This window comes from Gasterosteus aculeatus, chromosome 14, assembly GCF_964276395.1.
Source record: "Gasterosteus aculeatus chromosome 14, fGasAcu3.hap1.1, whole genome shotgun sequence".
In the NCBI taxonomy this organism is placed as follows: Eukaryota; Metazoa; Chordata; class Actinopteri; order Perciformes; family Gasterosteidae; genus Gasterosteus; species Gasterosteus aculeatus.
Window position 1 is genome coordinate 1072691 of NC_135702.1, and position 23336 is coordinate 1096026.

Sequence of the window (23336 nt, forward strand, 5' to 3'; positions counted from 1 at the left end):
CTGCAGGATCTGTCTGTGACTCACAGCTGCTCCTTGTGACCTGATTAGTGGAGTCACATGACGCAGCTATGCTTTCTGTCAACAGACCAATATGATAAAGACACTCGCCCCCCCTCCCCCCTCCACCCTGACCTCTACTTACTGTTAATCACTCTCAGTCAGTCAGTCTGTCTAATTCTCCTCCCCTCTCCCTCTCTATCTCTTCCTCACCACCATTCCCTTCCTCACCCTCTCACCCTCCCTCCCTCTATCTACACCACCCCACCCAATCCAATAATTTCAAAATAAAAGCCCCATGGAGGGAATTTTTACTGTAATGTTTGTGATGAGGCCTATTAATTAAAAACTTCTTAGTTTGAATAACAAACATTCTGTCTCCCAACCCCCCCTCACCCAATTCCATCATTACAAACTAAAAGCTTCAATGATTATCTGTACCTTAACCATGAAGCGGTTTCGTTGAAAAACGCATTGCTCTTTCAAATACTACTATAACCACTACGAATATTACTAGTACTTCTAGTAGAACTACAACTGATACTTCTACTACCATACTACTAGTATTTCTACTGCTATTAATACAACTACTACTAATGTTATTAAAAATACTACTATGGATAATAGTATCAGTATTCCAGCTGTTTCTACTGCTATTGATACAAAACCGACTTCTACTGCTAGTACTAATACCCAAATTACAACTAACATTACTACAAACAATTTTAAACCTCTTTTTATTCATCTCAGCTTTTGTTATTTCTGTACTTTTTAAAATTCATTTAAGCTCCTGCAACTTCTGTTTTGCAATATTTCACATTTATTTCAGCTGTTTTCATTTCTGCTTTTTCAGCAAATCTATTGAAATTCCTTTCAGCTTCTCCCATTTCTGTATTTTCAACTATTTCAAATTAATTTCAGCTTTTCTAATATCTTTTATTTCAGCAAATGTATTCAAATTCCCTTCAACTTTCTGTATTTTCAGCTATTTTTAATTATTCAGCAAATGTACTCAAATTCCCTTCAACTTTCTGTATTTTCAGCTATTTTTAAATATTCATCAAATGTATTCAAATTCCCTTCAACTTTCTGTATTTTCAGCTATTTTTAAATATTCAGTGCAGCTTTCAGCTTTTTGCATTCCAACGCATTTTCAGCAGGAAATGCCTTTTCTAGTTAAACTTATTATTATTATTCTATTTCTTCCGCGCCCCCTTTCAACTGCTTCCCATTTTCAGCTATTTAAACCGTTCAAATTTTAAAATATTCAGCTTATTTCTGGCTTGAGGGCTATGTATGTTCAGCTTTCTACCTCTTAAGCTTGAATTTATATAAATCAATAATCATTAATATTTTAACATGGTTTTCAAATGGAGTTTGCTTTTCAAATCGTCTTCAACTTCTTCAACTTTCAGATTTTTCAACTTCGCGAATCTTTAAGCTACAGACACCATTTAAACTTTCAAATGTTGACACAGGTCTAAACTATTTTATGAAAAAAACTGCTTCTTGATATCTATTGTACTTTTTTCATAATCACTGATTATGTTTCACTAGTTCTTCGCTCCGTTTCTGACTTTTACATGAGTGTGTATTGCGTCTGCTAGAGGGGGACCTCGCGGGCTAGAGGGTGAAGCAGCGCAGAAATCTGGTTAAAAAAGTATGGAACTTCTGTCCTTGCAGCCAAAGTATACACTCTAGAGGCTTCATTTCTTCAGATTAATGAGGGTATGGTTGTGCTGATTGGATTAATGTGTTCATGGAATCCCAGAGTTTTTTAGTTTTGGCGCAACGAGTGTTTGAGTGACACAACCTCTGCCAAAAGCCCCATAGGCTCCAATACAAATCTGCCGACATATTTCTCACAAAAATCCACAAGGTACACGTTTTGTAAACGGCCATAGGAGCCGTATTTATTACCGGACAGACATAAAAAGCACATCCACGCGTTCGGTAGAGTCTTGGGTCTCATACAAACGCCGTATTTTTTAGATAGCTGTTATAGTTTTGCGCTGGTTCTCATTTGTGTGAGGTGTGGATTCTGTGTAACTTGCTGCCATGTCTCTGCATTTTGCAGCCGTTAATGAGCACAGGTGCGCCGTTGTCGTGGTTACGAGCACTCACACGCTGCAGGATCTGTCTGTGACTCACAGCTGCTCGCTCCTATGACCTGATTAGTGGAGTCACATGACGCAGCTATGCTTTCTGTCAACAGACCAATATGATAAAGACACTAGCCCCCCCTCCCCCCTCCCCCCTCCACCCTGACCTCTACTTACTGTTAATCACTCTCAGTCAGTCAGTCAGTCTAATTCTCCTCCCCTCTCCCTCTCTTCCTCACCACCATTCCCTTCCTCACCCTCTCACCCTCCCTCCCTCTATCTACACCCCCCCACCCCACCCAATCCAATAGGTGCGCCGTTGCCGTGGTTACTCGTAAACACGCTGCAGTATCTCTGTGTGTGACTCACAGCTGCTCCAATGACGTGATTAGTGGAGTCACATGACGCAGCTATGCTTTCTGTCAACAGACCAATATGATAAAGACACTAGCCCCCCCTCCCCCCTCCCCCCTGACCTCTACTTACTGTTAATCACTCTCAGTCAGTCAGTCAGTCTAATTCTCCTCCCCTCTCCCTCTCTTCCTCACCACCATTCCCTTCCTCACCCTCTCACCCTCCCTCCCTCTATCTACACCCCCCCACCCCACCCAATGCAATAGGTGCGCCGTTGCCGTGGTTACTCGTAAACACGCTGCAGTATCTCTGTGTGTGACTCACAGCTGCTCCAATGACGTGATTAGTGGAGTCACATGACGCAGCTATGCTTTCTGTCAACAGACCAATATGATAAAGACACTCGCCCCCCCTCCCCCCTCCACCCTGACCTCTTCTCACTGTTAATCACTCAGTCAGTCAGTATGTCTGTCTATTTCTCCTCCTCTCTCTCTCCCTCTATCTCTTCCTCACCACCCCTCCCTTCCTCACCCTCTCACCCTCCCTCCCTCTATCTACACCCCCCCACCCCACCCAATCCAATAATTTCAAAATAAAAGCCCCATGGAGGGAATTTTTACTGTAATGTTTGTGATGAGGCCTATTAATTAAAAACTTCTTAGTTTGAATAACAAACATTCTGTCTCCCAACCCCCCCTCACCCAATTCCATCATTACAAACTAAAAGCCTCAATGATTATCTGTACCTTAACCATGAAGCGGTTTCGTTGAAATACGCATTGCTCTTTCAAATACTACTATAACCACTACGAATATTACTAGTACTTCTAGTAGAACTACAACTGATACTTCTACTACCATACTACTAGTATTTCTACTGCTATTAATACAACTACTACTAATGTTATTAAAAATACTACTATGGCTAATAGTATCAGTATTCCAGCTGTTTCTACTGCTATTGATACTAAACCGACTTCTACTGCTAGTACTAATACCCAAATTACAACTAACATTACTACAAACAATTTTAAACCTCTTTTTATTCATCTCAGCTTTTGTTATTTCTGTACTTTTTAAAATTCATTTAAGCTCCTGCAACTTCTGTTTTGCAATATTTCACATTTATTTCAGCTGTTTTCATTTCTGCTTTTTCAGCAAATCTATTGAAATTCCTTTCAGCTTCTCCCATTTCTGTATTTTCAGCTATTTCAAATTAATTTCAGCTTTTCTAATATCTTTTATTTCAGCAAATGTATTCAAATTCCCTTCAACTTTCTGTATTTTCAGCTATTTTCAAATATTCAGCAAATGTACTCAAATTCCCTTCAACTTTCTGTATTTTCAGCTATTTTTAAATATTCAGCAAATGTATTCAAATTCCCTTCAACTTTCTGTATTTTCAGCTATTTTTAAATATTCAGTGCAGCTTTCAGCTTTTTGCATTCCAACGCATTTTCAGCAGGAAATGCCTTTTCTAGTTATTATTATTCTTCTATTTCTTCCGTGCCACCTTTCAACTCCTTCACACTTTCAGCTATTAAAATCCTTCAAATATTAAAATGTTCAGCTTCTTTCTGGCTTCCCTGCTATGACTTTTCAGCTTTCTACCTCTTAAGCTTGAATTTATATAAATCAATAATCGTTAATATTTTAACATGGTTTTCAAATGGAGTTTGCTTTTCAAATCCTCTTCAACTTCTTCAACTTTCAGATTTTTCAGCTTCGCCAATCTTTCAGCTACAGACACCATTTCAACTCTCAAATGTTCACACAAGTCTCAACTATTTTATGAAAAAAACTGCTTCTTGATATCTATTGTACTTTTTTCATAATCACTGATTATGTTTCACTAGTTCTTCGCTCCGTTTCTGACTTTTACATGAGTGTGTATTGCGTCTGCTTGAGTGGAGAGCTCGAGGCTAGAGTGTGGGGCAGCGCAGAAATCTGGTTAAAAAAGTATGGAACTTCTGTCCTTGCAGCCAAAGTATACACTCTAGAGGCTTCATTTCTTCAGATTAATGAGGGTATGGTTGTGCTGATTGGATTAATGTGTTCATGGAATCCCAGAGTTTTTTAGTTTTGGCGCAAGGAGTGTTTGAGTGACACAACCTCTGCCAAAAGCCCCATAGGCTCCAATACAAATCTGCCGACATATTTCTCACAAAAATCCACAAGGTACACGTTCTGTCAACGGCCATAGGAGCCGTATTTATTACCGGACAGACATAAAAAGCACATCCACGCGTTCGGTAGAGTCTTGGGTCTCATACAAACGCCGTATTTTTTAGATAGCTGTTATAGTTTTGCGCTGGTTCTCATTTGTTTGAGGTGTGGATTCTGTGTAACTCGCTGTCCTGTGTCTGCCCTTGTGCAGCCGCACAGGTGCGGCGTTGTCGTGGTTACGAGCACTCACACGCTGCAGGATCTGTCTGTGGCTCACAGCTGCTCGTTCCTATGACCTGATTAGTGGAGTCACATGACGCAGCTATGCTTTCTGTCAACAGACCAATATGATAAAGACACTCGCCCCCCCTCCCCCCTCCACCCTGACCTCTGCTCACTGTTAATCACTCTCAGTCAGTATGTCTGTCTATTTCTCCTCTCTCTCTCTCTCCCTCTATCTCTTCCTCACCACCCCTCCCTTCCTCACCCTCTCACCCTCCCTCCCTCTATCTACACCCCCCCACCCCACCCAATCCAATAATTTCAAAATAAAAGCCCCATGGAGGGAATTTTTACTGTAATGTTTGTGATGAGGCCTATTAATTAAAAACTTCTTAGTTTGAATAACAAACATTCTGTCTCCCACTACGAATATTACTCGTACTTCTAGTACTACAACTGATACTTCTACTACCGTACTACTAGTATTTCTACTGCTATTAATACTACAACTACTACTAATGTTATTACAAATACTACTATGGCTAATAGTATTACAGCTGTTCCTACTGCTATTGATACTAAACCTACTATTGCTGCTTATACTGCTAGTACTACTAATACCACAATTATAACTAATACTACTACTAATATTACTACAAACAATTTTAAACAAATTTAAGCTCCTGCAACTTCTGTTTTTAGAAAATCTATTGAAATTCAGCTTCCCCACTTCCTGTATTTTCAGCAGTTCTTTAAAATAATTTCAGCTATTCTTATGCCTCTATCAACAGCAATTTTTTAATATTCATTTCTGTATTTTTTTGCAATATTTCAAATGTATTTCAGCTGTTTTCATTTCTGCTTTTTCAGCAAATCTATTGAAATTCCTTTCAGCTTCTCCCATTTCTGTATTTTCAGCAATTTCAAATTCATTTCAGCTTTTCAGCAAATGTATTCAAATTCCCTTCAACTTTCTGTATTTTCAGCTATTTTTAAATATTCAGTGCAGCGTTCAGCTTTTTGCATTCCAACGCATTTTCAGCAGGAAATGCCTTTTCTAGTTTTCATTGAGTTGCACTCAGCGAAACATCGGACCACTAAATTAAAGCAAAGACTTCAAGCTTTTACAACATAAAGAGGTGCTAATTCAGAAATATATTTTAGGTTAATGTTTGAATGAAAATAGGTTTTTTCTGTATGACTTTCTGCAAATATATTTGGTGATACATGAAAAGAAGCTCAAACCAACTATTATGACTTCATTTGGAGGTCTGGTGCTTTACGCTTTGGAACTACACTTTACTGGACGTAAACAGGTTGTTTAGTGATTCAAATATAAATACATATATAAATTATATATTTGCATTTCAGCAAATTGTGTCTATTGAAAACAAGCCGATTGAACCGTTAGCAGCTCAGGTTCGGGCCGCGTCTCTGCCTTCGTGCCCATGAGCCTCCAGTGTGGACGCCAGAGGGACACGTCTCAGCCTTTAAGGTCATGGATATAAACATGTGGATCAGATCAGACACGACCTTTAACTGATGGAGAGAAGGGAGATGATTGCAGGGAAAGAGCAGAGGAAATAAAACGTCACCAAACACACATGAACACACAGGAACGCACACAGGGGGACAGCGGAGTGTGTGTGTGTGTGTGTGTGTGTGTGTGTGTGTGTCTGCTGTCACGCCTCAGACGGCTGCATTTCACCTCATGCAGACAAACAAACATTAAATGAATAAATACTAACAGTAATTCTCAATGGTATCAAAGAAGGAAAAGTTGACGGGGAACTCTGGACGAGACCACAGAAGAAGACACGGAGGTGCGAAAGCAGAGAGGGGAGAGAAAGAGGAAGATTATTATCGTTCAGCCATCAGGAGACGAGCAGCGAGGAAACAACACAAAGACGCTCGAGTGCGATTCATCCACAAAGAGTCTGTGTCCACGAAGCGCTTTTTACAGGAAGGTTTTACATCTGGTTGCTATGATACGGAGAGACAACGCCTTCCTCTTTGCTCTCTATTAGACCATGACGCAGGTGATGCTTTAGGGCGGGGCTTACTGTGATTGACAGCTCTCTAACAGACCATGAAGCAGGAGATGCTTTAGGGCGGGGCTTACTGTGATTGACAGCTCTCTATTAGACCATGACTCAGGTGATGCTTTAGGGCGGGGCTTAAAGTGATTGACAGCTCTCTAACAGACCATCAAGCAGGGGATGCTTTAGGGCGGGGCTTACTGTAATTGACAGCTCTCTGACAGACCATGAAGCAGGAGATGCTTTAGGGCGGGGCTTACTGTGATTGACAGGTCTCTAGCAGATAATGAAGCAGGTGATGGTTTGGGGCGGGGCTTAAAGTGAATGACAGGTCTCTAACAGACCATGATGCAGATGATGCTTTAGGGCGGGGCTTAAAGTGATTGACAGCTCTCTAACAGACCATGACGCAGGTGATGCTTTAGGGCGGGGCTTACTGTGATTGACAGCTCTCTAACAGGCCATGACGCAGGTGATGCTTTAGGGCGGGGCTTACTGTGATTGACAGCTCTCTAACAGACCATGAAGCAGGGGATGCTTTAGGGCTGGGCTTACTGTGATTGACAGCTCTCTAATAGACCATGAAGCAGGTGATGCTTTAGGGCGGGGCTTACTGTGATTGACAGCTCTCTAACATGCACGCTTCATATTTTAAGTCCACTAAGCTTTCCTTTATAAAGAGAGGAAATCGTAGAATAAAAGACCTGCGTCCTGATTCACAGCGGTTTGGTGGACACGTTGTCGCTGGTGTTGGTTCCAGGAGGACGGTGGAGAAACGTACCTGGCTGTGAGTTTCTGTCGTTGAGCAGCTTGGTCTGACTGTTGGGCAGGATCTTAATCTCTGGAGGATCTGGACTGTGACCGACCCGCGACGCCATGAGAGCGTTCAGGTACTGGAGACGAGTCACCTGCCAGCGTCGTGCAGCGATTAGTGGGTTAGTGCACGTTCATTAATGTCACTCTAATATAAAACCACTTCAACATTTTAACAACACGCCTCTTTTCAACCAATCAGAATCGGCTACAAATGAGGAGCAACAAAGTGTTTCTGTTTTCCTGGTAAATGAGACGTTTCCTGAAGGGACCCTGGTGCTCAGAGGCAACACCGCTTCATTCCACAGGGGGCGCCAGAGCACAACACGCTTCCTTTACTCGACTTTTAGCGATTTTATCAATTCGTTGTTGCAGCCCTAGTATTTAGATTGTTGTACTTTAGTGAAAAGTACCACGAAAAAGTACTATGAACACTTTGAATGAGTTGAGAACTCAAAGGCTGAGAACACACACACACACACGCACACACACACACACACACGCACCCGTATGAGCTGCAGGTCGCTGAGGGCTCGGACGGTGTAGTCGGGACAATAGCTGGACGGACTTGTGGCGTCGGCGGACTCGAAGGGATCCCTGGGAGAGAGACACTGGGTCGACACAGGAGACTGGTGCACTGCAGACACACACACACACACACACACACACACACACACACACACACACACACACACACACACACACACGAGTCAGCACAACATCTGCTGTCCTGCTTCTTCTTCTCCTCCTTTTTGAACCTCGGTTATGGAAACACGGAGTGAATAAAGCTGCGTCATCACGATCAAACGGACAAACCGAGTGATTCTTGTCTCGCGACGAATCGTTATTCATTCATAAAATACAACAACGCGTCATCAACGTTGAAAGCCGTCGCGATGACGTCACCATGAAGGAGATCAATAGTCCTCCTGCTCACCTGAAGAGGGCAGCGTCAGCGCGGACACGCCGTAGTACGTGAACGCTCCGTTCTCGAACTTCAGCCCCTCCTTCCCGATCTCCACCTCCACGCGACCCTGAGCACCGCAAACAGGAAGCAGCCAGAGGTCACGTGACGGCGCTCCACGTCTTCTTCCTGCCGCTCTGTGGGACGGACGAGCAACGGGCCTCAGAGGCTCTCAGAGGCTCACTGACCTGCAGCAGCAGGATGAAGTAGTCCACCGGGTGGTTGCGCGTGTACAGGTAGTGAGCCGCGCTCAGCCGGTTGTTCGGGTCGAAGGGAACCTCCTGGTTGACGCTGGGGTGACGCAGCAGGTGGAACAGGACCTTCTCGGACATGCGCCCGGGGCTGAAGTGAGCCACCTCTGTGGGGGGGGGCAGGAGACACGGGCAGCGACGTGAGGTACAATGTCGGGACAAACGGCTTCTTCACTCTTAGAATAAGCAACATGGAACGTAATCATTACGCGTGTGGAGTGAAACTGTGACCGAGTCCATCAGCGCGTGACGCTTCAGTCCAATAAGTTATTAATCAACTGCTACATGCAAGTTCTGCTTCTTCTTCTAAAAGAATAGTCACAGAAATAACAAAAAAGCTGCATGCAGGATTTGTTCACTCGTGAGATAAAAGGGAATCTTCCTCGTCATCCTCGGCATGTTTGGTGGCACTTGGCGTTCCGAGGGAGGGAACCGCCGGGCGAAGCGAGTCCAGTCCAGATCCACCTCAAGACGTTACTCCTGTGATGAAAAGAAATGTAAAAAGGTTCAGTAGAAGATCTTTTCATCAACGGTATCCCTGCTTTGTTTACCTTTTCTTTTTGACTAAGGAATGGAACCATAGTCAAACATACACATCTGTACACACAGGACCCAAAACATCAGGTCACAGACTCTTGCTTTTGGTCTCTGATGCTGAACAATTCTGCCTGATTCCCACAGCTGTCTGATGACAATCCAGTTTATTTCGCCCGTCTGAGTGGGAAGAACATCAGACAGCAACCATTTATTTTCTTTAAACATTGTTATCATTTACTCTGCTGTGTTTTGTCTTTAACTTGTTTAATGGTTTGACTTTATAAGTTCTGCCGTATAATAGTAACCCAACTATTTTCCATTTGAGCTATTTTCTTAATTTTTATCCAATTGTACCATTTGTTCATTCCATCAGTCCTGTTGACACACAGTGAATAAAAGCAATCTTTCTCCTCCAGCTCTATTACATTTCCTATCAGGACTAATTAGGATTTCAGAGAGGGGAAATTGAAAAAGAAAAATCCCTTCATCCCGTGTCTTGTCTGCCGTGGTTTACGATTCACCTGTAATTCAGGAGAGAGGGCTAGCGCGGATCGTGGCACCGGCAACTCGCTGAGGCACTTCCTGTTGCAGGTTGCGGCGCCGCGGCGAATCGTGGCAACTGCCTCGAGTTTACGGCAACTGCCTCGCCTGTTGCCTCGGCTGAGTGAGGTACCTCGAGCGGTACCACGAATTCAGGGGCCGGTTCATCGGTCGAGAGAGGTACCTCGAGTTAAAGGAGTCTTGCCACGACCAAAGGGAGCGGTGCCTCGGCTGATAGACGTACCGGGAGTTTAAGGGAGCGGTGCCTCGGCTGATAGACGTACCGGGAGTTTAAGGGAGAGGTGCCGCGGCTGTTTCCGTTAATTTTAGTATTCATATGTATGCAACATGTGACGGTATAATACAGTTTGAGTACGACTGTTATCTGCGGGTTGAGTTGCCGTGGCGAGTCGTGGCAGCGGCCACAACTTCACGACAGCTGCCTCGACTTTGCGGCAATGATGCCTCGACTGTTGCAGTTTTCTTTTCATATTTTGACAAAATGTGACAATACTATCCTGTACTTTGCTGTACTCTGTCCTTAAGAGTACGAGTGTTGTTGGTTGTAATTGGTTTAGTCATAAAACGCCGATAAGTGATGCAATAGCTCAGCTAAGCTAATATGGGCTAAGACCGCTCGTTGCCTTGGTTACGATAACCACTTTCCGGCAGCGCCCCAAATGAATGCAAATTGTAAATATTGATGCATTGTAACGTTAAAACTATTGAGAAGTGCTGAAAGCTTTTTGTATGTGTGTGTATATATATTTTAGTAGTCAAAAATCAAATAAAAGGAATTTAAAGCAGAAATAAAATCTCTGGCTCCAGTTTTCAGCCACAAAGGTTCATTATATACCTATTCATAGTATAGGTATATAATATAGTTATATTACAGTTCATTCAAAGGCCTAATTTTTTCCTCAGTGCTGAAGACACGTCAGGAAGTGACAGAAAGTAGTGTTAAGAAATGTTCAAATCTTTGCAGTACAAAACCAAGACACAATTACAGAGATGATTTTGAGCACATTTATTTCTGCATTAAAAAACAAAGCAGAGATTATTTTATTTCACCCACTAGTAATATTATATATTTTTGTCAAGAGTACTAGGCTTAAAACAAAACTGTTCATTTTTTACGGACTTATCTGCAGAAATCATTCAGCGCATTCACAAAAGAACAGAACTTGATTTATGCGTTGCATTCATGCACAGTAAACACAATGGACGTGAAAAAACACCATATAGATGAATCTAGTGATTCTTTAATAAAACACTTTTTAAATGTTTGTCTCCCTAGTAAACAATAAAAACTGTTTATAGCATGATATTGTCATAAACCGGGTACCTTCCTCTTTTTCCTTTCCACCCCTTTCTTGTAATTTACACACACTCGCACCCCCCCTTCACACACACACACACACGCACACACACACACACACACACACACGCACACACACACACACACACACACACACACACACTTAATTACACCTGCTCATTCATTCCCAGCTGCTTCTCATTCTCTCATCTCATCATCCTCTCTTCCTGCTTCCTCTAATTAGACACTATTTCTAGCCTCCCTCTTCCCCTTGTTCTCCAGCAGAGCGTTACCTGTGCACCTGACGTACCTGAGCTCGCTGTCCCGTATCGCCTGCCTTGTTGTGTCCTGACGGTTCGTGCTGAACTATTATTGTCCCGTTGCTAACCTCTGCTTAACCCAGCCTCCTGTTTGACGTGAGCTGCCTGCTGTCTGGTGCGTCTCCCTCGGCCTGGACCTCGTTCTCTGCTCACTGGGCGTCACCGTTGCCGGCCAAACGCCCGTATTCTTCTGTTTGTGTGTTTGTGTTCATTAAAACACTTTACGTTCCCTTGCGTTTGGGTGGTCGCTTCTTCACAAGCACAACAGATATAGTCAAAAGGAAATAAATATCATTTAAATAATGTCATTTTTCCTTTTACGTAACATCCATTATGAAGGTACTGTCTGTTGCCTGTTCATGAAACAATATAGAATAAGGTTAATACTTTAATCCAGCAGCTTTTGTGCGATCACTGGATATCTAAAAACAGTTAGTCCATATTCGCTTAGCTGCACTAAAATGGGAAGCCGTTGTATCACTTATTGGCTTTTTATTACTAAAACAATAACTACCAACACTAGTACTTTTAAAGGCAGTATTGTATTGTCACATATTGGCAAAATTATAAAAAACAAACATCACATATTTGGGAAATGAAACTGTCTGGCGCAAAGTCGAGGCAGCTGTCAAAAAAACGGCAACCGTCGAGGCGCCACTACGGCAAAGTCGAGGTAGCTGTCGTGAAATCGTGGCAACTGCCGCAGTGTCGAGGCACTTGTCACGATTCGCCGCGGCACCGCAGCCTGCAACAGGAAGTGCCTCGGCGGGTTGCCAGTGCCACGATTTGCGCTATTTCCTACTGTAATTCAGGCTCCTCGGGACACAACCCTCAGTCTCCAGTTCTCAGCACTAAAACGCATAAAAATGAATATTTCGTAGTATCAGAGTTCAAACCTTGTCAGAACAAGAAAGTAACCACTAACTTCAAAGATAAACATTTGCAAAACCGAGATCTAGAGACAAAGACGATATATCTTGGGTCCGGTTTGCTATAAAAGATCTCGTCACTTCTCCTCTCTCAAGCAGATCCTGGCCTCTCAAACTACCCACGACGGAATAGCGCCTTTGATCAGGAGTCCCTTACCCACCGTACCGTCCAAACCTTGAGTGAGTCAAGGTGATCAAGAAGATCTTGAGATCCGCCTCCAAGGACCACATGTAAGAAGGATGTTACTCGACACCGTTGTGAAATCATTGTACATGACATTTATTCGCAGGAACACCATGTCTCAGTTCAAGAGGTCACAGACCTTCTGTCCACTTACAACGGACCTTATTTTCAGACCATCAATACAGACAGAAGTGGAAGCAGGGAGGAAGGTGATCAGGGCTTGTTTCCACATTATAAGGGAGGACAGTGGTGTATCCTGACACGTTGATGGCATCGTGGTGGGTGCCAACTATTGATCATCCACCGCCAACAGTGCACGAGGAATATAATAAAATATAATGCTATGGCTATTAGTAGAGTAAGGTCATGGGTTATTTTCAAATAAAAGCTAAAGTTAAAAAATATCAAAAAATAAAGTGCAACGGGAAGTGACAAAAGTGAAGAGTGAAAAGTGACGTGTGCAGTGTGAAGGGGAGTGACAAGTGGAATGTTATAGTCAGTCAGTGGGGGACCGGCTCTGTTGATGAGCCCGACTGCCGACGGGAAGAAACTGTTGGTGTGGCGGGAGGTCTTAGTCCTGATGGACCTCAGCCTCCTGCCAGATTGAAGGGGCACAAACAGGTTTTGTCCGGGGTGAGAGGGGTCGGCTACCATCTTTGTAGCTGCTTCAGAGACCTGGAAGCGAACAAGTCCTGCAGGGACGGCAGATTGCAGCCGATCAGCCTCTCTGCAGAGCGGAGGACGCGCTGCAGCCTGCCCTTGTCCTTGGCTGTGGCTGCAGCGTACCAGACGCTGATGGAGGAGCAGAGGATGGACTCGATGATGGCTGTGTAGAAGTGGACCATCATCGTCTTTGGCACGTTGAATTTCTTCAGCTGCCTCAGGAAGAAGAAAGAAGAAGAAGTGACAACAACCACAGTTCACCCGACAAACCGTCAACGCCGGTTCACTTTCCTCATCAACGAAAAAGGGCCAAATCCCCAAAAAGCAGCTGCAATCCCCCGACTCCATCACCCAGGAGAAAGACATCAGCCTCCCAACCTCGTCCCAACTATTGCCATCTTACCACACGTAGCCAGACGCTTCGTCTCCACGCTCTGGTGAGATCCCCAGAAATCCAGCCTCCACCAACCTCCAACTGGAGAGTTGCAGCGCTGCAAAAAGGACTAAAGGAAAATGGAATCCCTTTCCTCCACCTTTTGATCTACTTATGTTAAACCGCCGTGGATAACATGTTGCCACCAAAAAAACCCCCAAAAGAACAAGTAAAGAAAAATCAATAGTAAAAATCAATAATTTTTTTCTTTACTTTCTCCACATTGTTCTGACAGTGGCGGTTTTATCCATCTTGGGTGGCGGGTGAGAGGGGATTGTGAATGTTCTTTACTGGCTTTTTTTACCCACAATCCTTTGTACAGCAGATGTAGGAGCCAGAGGGTTCAAGGTGCCATGTGATGAGGAAGTAGAATCCTTCATGTAACAACATGTACTTTGTGAGGAAGCTGCAGTTTGTCATAAAGATAAATGATTCAACACGCAGCTTCACACTGATACGTGGGCGAGTTGTTCCGCCCCGACAGGTTCAACCTGATCATCAAAGAGGAGTGAAGAATAAAAACACTCTCAGCTCAGACTCTGTTGTCTTAGTGGATGTTTTTATTCAATATGAACTCTTCACAACATTTGTTACAAAGGTTTCTGCTTCATCACGTGTTCCCTACTAGTCTACATGTAGAAGAAGACCAGGAGACAAAGAGCGGCGTGCACGGGTCCTCTAAACCAGTGGTCCCCAACCACCGGCCCACGGACCGCTACTGGTCGGTGGTACCTGGCCGCAACACAGACAGAATATATATATTTTTATTGAAAAACGTTTTATTTTGAAAATTGACCGGATTTTCTACTAATTATGTGCGCTCGTCCCTCAGATTCCCTCAGTGTCACCAGGCGTTTTTCTTCACGTTTACAATTGACTCTTACACGGCACGTGCACGGCAGTTTCGCCCACCAGCGAACACAGAGCGCGCGACTACTACACCCCCCCCCCGCCCATCGGTCGTTCCGCTTGCAACGACTACTACCCCCCCGTTATTCCGCCGGACTTTCTCGACCGGTCCGCAGAATATTGTCTGACATGAAAACGGTCCGTGAGGTAAAACAGGTCGGGGACCACTGCTCTGAACCATCTGGTCCAAACAACAGCATCCAGTCTGTTGCCATAGCAACTCTTTACAAGGTGAAACCAGCATCCACTGATGCTGGTTTTGATCCTGAAAGACTCTTGTTTGAGCAGTGAGGAGGATTCTGTTCACCTTTGACCCTTGAACAGCTCAGACTGACACTCAGTCAACCAGTCAGACTTTGGACTTGACGTGAGGACCCACCCTCTCTGACAAAAGATATGAAGCTGATAAGAAGTCACTTCACTCCGTCTGATGGAAGCTGAAGTGAAGTACGGAGCTCCTTTTCTACACGGACCTGCTGAGGACAGAAGAGAGCTGCTCACTGAGGAAGTTCATGTCTACAAGATCAGTAAGTGCAGCTGTGATTGGTTGAATGACATCATTGATGCTTGTGAACGTGTGATTGTTTAAAGCTGGGAAACAAGATGGCGCCTGTGTGAGCAGGCAGAGAGGAGCTGCTGTTAGTCTGAATGATGACGCTGTGATGAAGAAGAGGAGCTCAGTCTGATCTGGGGTCTGTGAGGACTGTTACTGATATATGTATATATATATATATACTGACTAGGACCCAGCACTCACCTGGCCACAGGGCTCACCTGGGCCTTCGTTCTTTAAACACACCTGGGAGACACTCTGTTTACATTACATTACATTACATCACATGTCATTTAGCGGACGCTTTTATCCAAAGCGACGTACAATAAGTGCATTCAACCATAGGGTACAAACTCAGGAGAACAATAAACAAGAAAGTGCGTGAGTCAAGAAAGAGGTGTGTCTTTAGTCTGAAGATGTGAAGGCTCTCTGCGGTCCTGGTGTCTTCAGAGAGCTCGTTCCACCATTTTGGCGCAAGGACAGCGAAGAGTCGAGATCTAGTCGAGTGTTTTGCTCTAAGTGATGGAGGGACGAGCAGTTTATCACATGGAGAGCGGAGAGTGCAGGTCGGGATGAAGGGCTGGACCAGGTCCTGGATGTAAGCTGGACCCGATCCATTTACAGCATGGTACGTGAGCACCAATGTTTTGAACTGGATGCGGGCGGCCACCGGTAGCCAGTGAAGAGAGCGGAGGAGTGGAGTAGTGTGGGAGAATTTCAGAAGGTTGAAGACCAGTCGAGCTGCTGCATTCTGAATGAGCTGCAGAGGTCGAATGGCGGTGGCAGGGAGACCAGCCAGGAGGGAGTTGCAGTAGTCCAGGCGGGAGATGACAAGAGCCTGAATCAGTACCTGCGCTGCCTTCTGAGTGAGAAGGGGACGTATTCTCCTGATGTTGTAGAGCGTGTATCTACAGGATCGCGTTGTCGCGGTGATGTTGGGAGTCAGGGAGAGTTGGCTGTCGAGTGTTACGCCGAGGTTCTTAGCGATCAAAGTGGGCGTTAGCACAGAGTTCCCAAAGTTGACTGTCCGGTCCTGGGTAAGCGAATCTTTTCCGGGAAAGAGAAGTAGTTCAGTCTTGTCGGGGTTGATTTTCAGATGGTGGGCGGACATCCACTGAGAGATGTCAGTTAGACAGGCAGAGATCCGAGCCGCCACCTGGGTGTCCGAGTGAGGGAAGGAGAGAATTAGTTGGGTGTCATCGGCATAGCTTATTGTAAGAGAAGCCATGCGAGCGAATGACAGCGCCAAGACAGTTGGTGTAAAGCGAGAACAGGAGGGGACCCAGCACGGAACCCTGAGGAACTCCTGTAGTAAGAGGACAAGGTTCCGACACAGATCATCTCCAGGTTACCCGGTAGGTGCGGCCGTCGAGGTAGGACGAGAGAAGGGAGAGAGCAGAGCCTGTGACACCAAGTTCCTGAAGGGAGGAAATAAGGATCTGGTGGTTGACCGTGTCAAATGCAGCAGAGACGTCCAGAAGGATGAGGACAGAGGAGAGAGAGGCGGCTCTAGCAGTGTGGAGTTGCTCTGAGACAGCAAGGAGAGCAGTCTGTGTGGAGTGGCCTGCCTTGAAACCTGACTGGTGGGGGTCAAGGAGGTTGTTACAGTGGAGATAAGAGGAGAGTTGATTAAAGATCGCACGTTCAAGGGTTTTGGACAGAAAGGGAAGAAGAGAGACCGGTCTGTAGTTGTTTTCTTCAGAAGGGTTGAGGGTGGGTTTCTTCAGGAGAGGGTTGACTCTTGCCTCCTTCAGCGAATTGGGAAAACAGCCAGATAACAGAGCGTTGTTGGTGAGACAGGTGAGGAACGGAAGAAGGTCAGGTGCGATAGATTGTAGAAGATGTGATGGAATGGGGTCAAGAGGGCAGGTGGTCGGACGGGCAGAGGTTACTAGGGTAAGAATTTGGTTAGGAGAGAGGGCGGTGAAAGAGGAAAGTGAGGGTGAAAGAGGTGAGGTCAGTGGGACGCAAGAAGTAGGAGGTGGGTTTGAGAAGGAGGAGCGTATGTCAGCTATTTTCTTGGTGAAGTAGTTGACAAAGTCTCCCGGAAGAAGGGTGGAGGGGGGAGGAGGGGTAGGGGGTTCAAGGAGATTGGAGAGGATCGAGAAGAGTTTTTTCGGGTTAGAGAATGAGGATTCGATTTTGGATTGGTAGAAAGAGCTTTTGGCAGCAGAGATAGAAGCAGAAAACGAGAAGAGGAGAGTGTAACAGGTTGGTCCTCTGGGGGGGTCTTGGAATGACGGGCACGAGGCAGTCGGGTCCATTGAAAATGTTTTTTTATTCGTATTTCCATACAAACACACACAACAACAACACCGGCTCCAGCCTCCTCGCCTCGATCCCCTGCTGTCGCCGGATCTCTCCTACTTAACAGAAGTATATTGATTACTCATTCACATCAGCTGAGGCCAATTGCCTCCCCCGGCACCGTTCCCTGAACCACTCCCTTCTCAGTCCCCCCCTGCAGCTGAGCCAAAACCATGCCCGCCACCACATACCCCCACCGCCCGACTTAGGCCGGGGAGCCATCCGGCCGAACCTACTCCCCCCCCTCGCCCTCGAGAGGGCGGGAGAGGAAGTCCGCCACGACCATCTGCGCCCCCGGCCTATGGACCACCTTGAAATTAAAAGGCTGTAGAGCCAGATACCACCGAGTGATCCGGGCGTTAGCATCTTTCATGCGGTGGAGCCATTGGAGCGGGGCGTGGTCCGAACAGAGGGTGAATGAGCGTCCCAGGAGGTAGTAGCGTAGGGAGTCGACCGCCCACCGGATGGCCAGGCACTCCTTCTCTACTGTGCTGTACCTGGCCTCCCTCTCGGACAGCTTCCTACTGATGTACACCACGGGGCGGTCCACCCCCCCCCACCTCCTGGGACAAAACGGCCCCCAGCCCCCTGTTCGACGCGTCGGTCTGCAGAATAAAGGGGAGAGAGAAGTTAGGAGTATGAAGGAGTGGTTCCCCACAAAGAGCCTGTTTTACCTTCTCAAACACCTGCTGGCACTGCTCCTACCACTGGACCGGATCTGACACACCTTTCCGGGTCAGGTCGGTCAAGGGGCTGGTGAGGTCCGCGAAGCCGGGGATGAACCGCCTGTAATACCCCGCCAGCCCAGGCCGCGATAGCAGTCGTCTTGTCCACCTGAGGTCGCACCTGCCCGCCCCCCAAGTGGTACCCCAAATACCGTACCTCCACCCGTCCAACCGCACACTTCCCCGGGTTGGCGGTGAGCCCCGCCCGTCCCAGCGCCTCCAGCACCGCGCCCACCTGCCGCACATGCTCCGCCCAGGTGGTGCTGTGGATAATCACGTCGTCCAGGTAAGCGGCAGCATATGCCGCGTGCGGACGCAGCACCCGATCCATGAGACGCTGAAACGTGGCCGGGGCCCCAAACAGCCCAAAGGGAAGTGTGGTAAATTGGTACAAACCGTACGGGGTGGAGAATGCCGTTTTCTCCTTGGACTCTGGCGACAGAGGAATCTGCCAGTAGCCCTTGGTTAAATCCAGTGTCGTGAAGAAACGTGCAGTGCCTAGCCGGTCCAGGAGTTCGTCGACCCGGGGCATTGGGTAGGCATCGAACCGTGACACGTCATTCACCCTGCGATAGTCCACGCAGAACCGTACAGATCCATCCTTCTTAGCCACAAGGACGATGGGGCTGCACCAGGCACTGTTGGACTCTTCTATTACCCCCAACTCCAACATACTCGCCAATTCCCTCCGAACCACTTCTTTTGTGTGTTCGGGCAACCTGTAGGGTCGAGACCTCACTGTCACGCCCGGGGGCGTCTCGATACTGTGAACTATGAGGTCGGTCCGGCCTGGCAAGGGAGAGAACACATTAGCAAACCGCTCCTGCAACCTGGCAACGTCCGCCCTCTGGCTCTCGGAGAGATGAGCGTCTCGAGGGAGCGAAGTATGATTACCTGCTTTTGGAACCTCCGGCCCCAGCTCCTCCCCTTCAGATACCGCAGAGACCAGAGAGACGGACTCCACCCCCCTCCAGGCTTTCAGGAGGTTCAGGTGGTATATCTGTGTACCCCCGCCCCTGTCAGACCGCACCACCTCGTAGTCGACGTCCCCCACCTGCCGTGTGACCTCGAAGGGCCCTTGCCACTTGGCTAGGAGTTTAGAGTTGGAAGTAGGAAGCAATACAAGTACCTTTTCTCCCGGTGTGAATCGTCGCAGCCTGGCCCCTCTGTCGTACAGCCGTTGTTGTCGCTCCTGGGCCTGCAGCAAATTCTCTCGTGACATCTGGCCCAGTGTGTGGAGTTTTGCTCGCAGGTCCAGGACGTACTGGATCTCATTTTTGCAGGGGCTCGGACCTTCCTCCCAGTTTTCTTTAATCAGGTCCAGCACCCCCCGCGGCGTCCTGCCAAACAAAAGTTCAAAGGGAGAAAATCCCGTGGAGGCCTGGGGGACCTCCCGCACTGCAAACAACAGAGGGTCAAGCCAGTGGTCCCAATTACGTTCATCGTCGCTAATAAATTTACGGATCATGGACTTCAGAGTCTTATTCATGCGTTCCACCAGCCCATCTGTCTGCGGGTGGTACACGCTCGTACGAATGGACTTAATGCCCAGTAACCCGTAAAGTTCTCTCAGTGTGCGCGACATGAACGAGGTGCCCTGGTCAGTCAGAATCTCCTTAGGGATTCCAACTCGGGAGATGACCTGAAACAGAGCCTGCGCGACGCTCTTTGCAGAGATATTGCGCAACGGCACTGCCTCCGGATACCGCGTTGCGTAATCCACGAGAACCAACACAAAGCGATATCCGCGTGCGCTCCGGTGAAACGGCCCAATGAGGTCCATGCCGATCCGCTCGAACGGGACCTCCACCAATGGCAGAGGACGCAACGGCGCCCTCGGAATGGCCGGAGCGTTCACTAACTGACCATCAATACGTATCACTTGGTCGTAGGCTGAGCGTAGGGTATCGTCACGAGACTGTTCGAGTGGAAAATCTTCCATGGAGCGAAACTCTGGAGCCGGCGGAGTCTCTACAGGAGGCTCCGCTGGCTCCCCCTCCCCGTCTGCAGCGTCGGACGACCCCGCGTCACCGCTGAGCACAGCACACATCTCGCATAACCCTGTCGGTCGTGAACGCACCCCCGTAGCCCCGCCCATTAACTTACCAAACCCCGGCCAATCTGTACCTAAAATGACGGGGTGCGTCAGGTGGGAGCTAACCGCGACCTTCATTCTATGCTTTTTCCCCGCATATCTAATTTCCACCGATACCACAGGATACTCGTGAACATCCCCATGCACACACCTTATTCTCACCCGGTCTGCCTCCACCAATGCCCCCGGACGAACCAGGCTCTGATGAATCATAGACTGCGTGCAGCCCGAATCCACCATCGCCTGGCGTGTACCCCCCTGGATTCTTACCGGAACGCGGTACGTCGCTCCCGGACCGGGGGAGGGTGCCGGAACGCCGGCAACTCGGATCACCTGTCCCACCTCCCTCAGCGGGCACTCTCTCCGGAGGTGACCGAGCCGCCCGCACCTCCAACACTCCTGCCCCGGCGCTTGAGAACCTCTCTGGGGGTCGGGAAGGGTGCTCGAGTTCCCCGAGGTCGGTGGGTCGTGGGCAGGGGAAAAAGGCACCAGCCGCGGAGCCGGCCTGGGTCGCGGCGCAGCTCCGGGTCCGGCCAACGCTGGCGAATTCTCCCAGTCACTCTGCCCGTTGGGATACACCGCCAGATGGTCCTCCGCCAGGGTGATGGCTGCCTCCAGGGTCGTCGGACGGTGGCACCGGACCCACGCCGCTGTCCTGGCCGGGAGCCCCTCCCCGAACTGCTCCAGCACCACTCGCGTCAACACCCCTTGGACGCCTCCAGCGCTGTCTGGCTGCAGCCACCTCGTGGCGGCATCTCTCAGCCGCTGGCCGAACGCGAACGGGCGGTCCCCGGGCCCCAGCCTGGCTTTGCGGAATCGCCGGCGGTGGTCTTCCGGCGACAGCCCCAGTCTGTCCACCACAGCCTTTTTAACGGTGGCGTAGTCGCGCCGCGCCGCCGGTGGCAGCCCCATGGCCGCGATCTGCGCCTCCCCGGTCAGGAGAGGTAAAAGCCGGACCGGCCACTCCCCCCCTGGCCAGCCGCACGCCGCCGCCTCGAAGGTCTCCAAGAATGACTGGACGTCGTCGTCCCCAGTCATTCGCTGCAGCGTGAGCCCGGCGAACGCAGCGGGTGTCTGCGTCAGCGGCGCGGCCGCTGGCTGCGCCGCCAGCTGTTCCAGCGCCCGGGCCTGTCTCTCCACCTGGGCTTGGAGCGCCCCCAGGAATTGCCGGTTAGCCTCTGGCTGCTCCTTCTGGACGGCCGCCAGCTCTCCGATCATCTGGCCGAGCGCCACAAGCGGCTGGGTCGGCATCCCCTGCCGGTGTCCGTCAGCCGTCATTTCCTCCCCCCAGCCAAGTTGGGCGCCACTGTAACAGGTTGGTCCTCTGGGGGGGTCTTGGAATGACGGGCACGAGGCAGTCGGGTCCATTGAAAATGTTTTTTTATTCGTATTTCCATACAAACACACACAACAACAACACCGGCTCCAGCCTCCTCGCCTCGCTCCCCTGCTGTCGCCGGATCTCTCCTACTTAACAGAAGTATATTGATTACTCATTCACATCAGCTGAGGCCAATTGCCTCCCCCGGCACCGTTCCCTGAACCACTCCCTTCTCAGTCCCCCCTGCAGCTGAGCCAAAACCACGCCCGCCACCACAGAGAGATTGAAATTCAAGCAGGTCGTCAGGACGCCATCTCCTTTCCGACGCTCGCATGGTGGCACTCATGGCACGGACCGGTTGAGACAGCCACGGAGCCGGAGGGGATTTGCCAGTCCGTCGGGTCGTCAGAGGGCAGAGAGAGTCTAGAGAGGAGGAAAGAGTTGAGTGGAGAGTCTCTGCAGCAGCGTTCGGATGCAAGAGTGAGAAGGAGTCAGTTGAAGGGAGAGCTGATAGAACAGAGGATGCCAGCGAGGAGGGAGAGAGGGAGCGAATATTGCGACGAGCCGGTATAGAGTTAGTCAATGAGGGAGGTTTGTTAGTTATAGAGAGTGGAAGGGAGTAAGAGATGAAGAAGTGATCAGACACATGAAGTGGAGTTACAGAGAGGTTAGTGGTAGAGCAGTTTCTAGTGAAGATGTAGTCAAGGTGATTGCCGGCTTTGTGAGTAGGAGAAGAGGGACTGAGTGACAGAGCGAAGGAAGAAAGTAGGTGTAAGAGGTCAGATGACTTCTCTGTCTGGATGTTGAAGTCACCCCGGAGGATGAGCGGAGGTCCATTTTCGGGGAATTTAGACAGGAGAATGTCCAGTTCTTCCAAGAAATGACCTAAGGAGCCTGGCGGACGGTAGAGGACAATGATGGTTTGCTCCACAGAACACATCTAGTCACTTTTTAGAGTGTTTGACTGTTACCGATGAAGAGGGGAAGGTAGCAGACGGAGGGGCACTATATATTTTTTATTTATTTTTGAGGTCTTATATTTTTCAGATATTTTTGGATACAAATGTTTTTGACTTTTGGCCCTGATATGGCTTAGGGGGCGTGGCATCAGCTGGAAGGGGCGTGTCATCATGATTGACAGCTTAACAAAGAAGGCTGAAAACCTTCCTCAACGCGTTGCCTTCATGAAATCTGGAATTATGAATCAACACTTTTAGTCACCATATTCACTTATTTAGTTCTCTCAACCTCAAACTGCTTCATATTTCTAATCTTGATGAAACACGACCTTTCAAACAGAGTCGTGCCCCCAAAGACATTATAGCACCCAATGCACATACTTACTACGTAAATATATATATATTATCTTTACTTGTTGAAGAGGAAGTGCAGATAAGCCGTTCATAGATCAGACATCAGGACTCCTGATCGTAACCACACGAACAATGGAGAAAAACCCGTTCACACACACATCTACACGTGTACTAACACACAAACACACACCCATCTGGTACGACTGGTTTACCTCATGTTGGAAAATACCTCAAGTCAAAGGGTTCAAGTTGTTTTAGCCGTTCCAAATATCCACTGTGGG

The 23336-nt window shown here is 47.9% G+C and overlaps 2 protein-coding genes across 2 annotated transcripts in view; one reads left to right on the plus strand and one right to left on the minus strand.

Moving 5' to 3' along the window:
• The window catches only part of LOC120814177 (uncharacterized), a 351528-nt gene that overhangs the window by 74676 nt on the left and 253516 nt on the right, over window positions 1–23336 (plus strand).
• Window positions 7470–9104, minus strand: LOC120814086 (metal transporter CNNM3-like). The gene is made up of 4 exons (XM_078088717.1): window positions 8846–9104; window positions 8631–8727; window positions 8200–8330; window positions 7470–7788 (listed from the first exon to the last, which is right to left on the minus strand). Exons 1-4 carry the CDS (start codon window positions 8987–8989, stop codon window positions 7597–7599), a joined length of 564 nt encoding a protein of 187 aa, XP_077944843.1. The 5' UTR covers window positions 8990–9104; the 3' UTR covers window positions 7470–7596.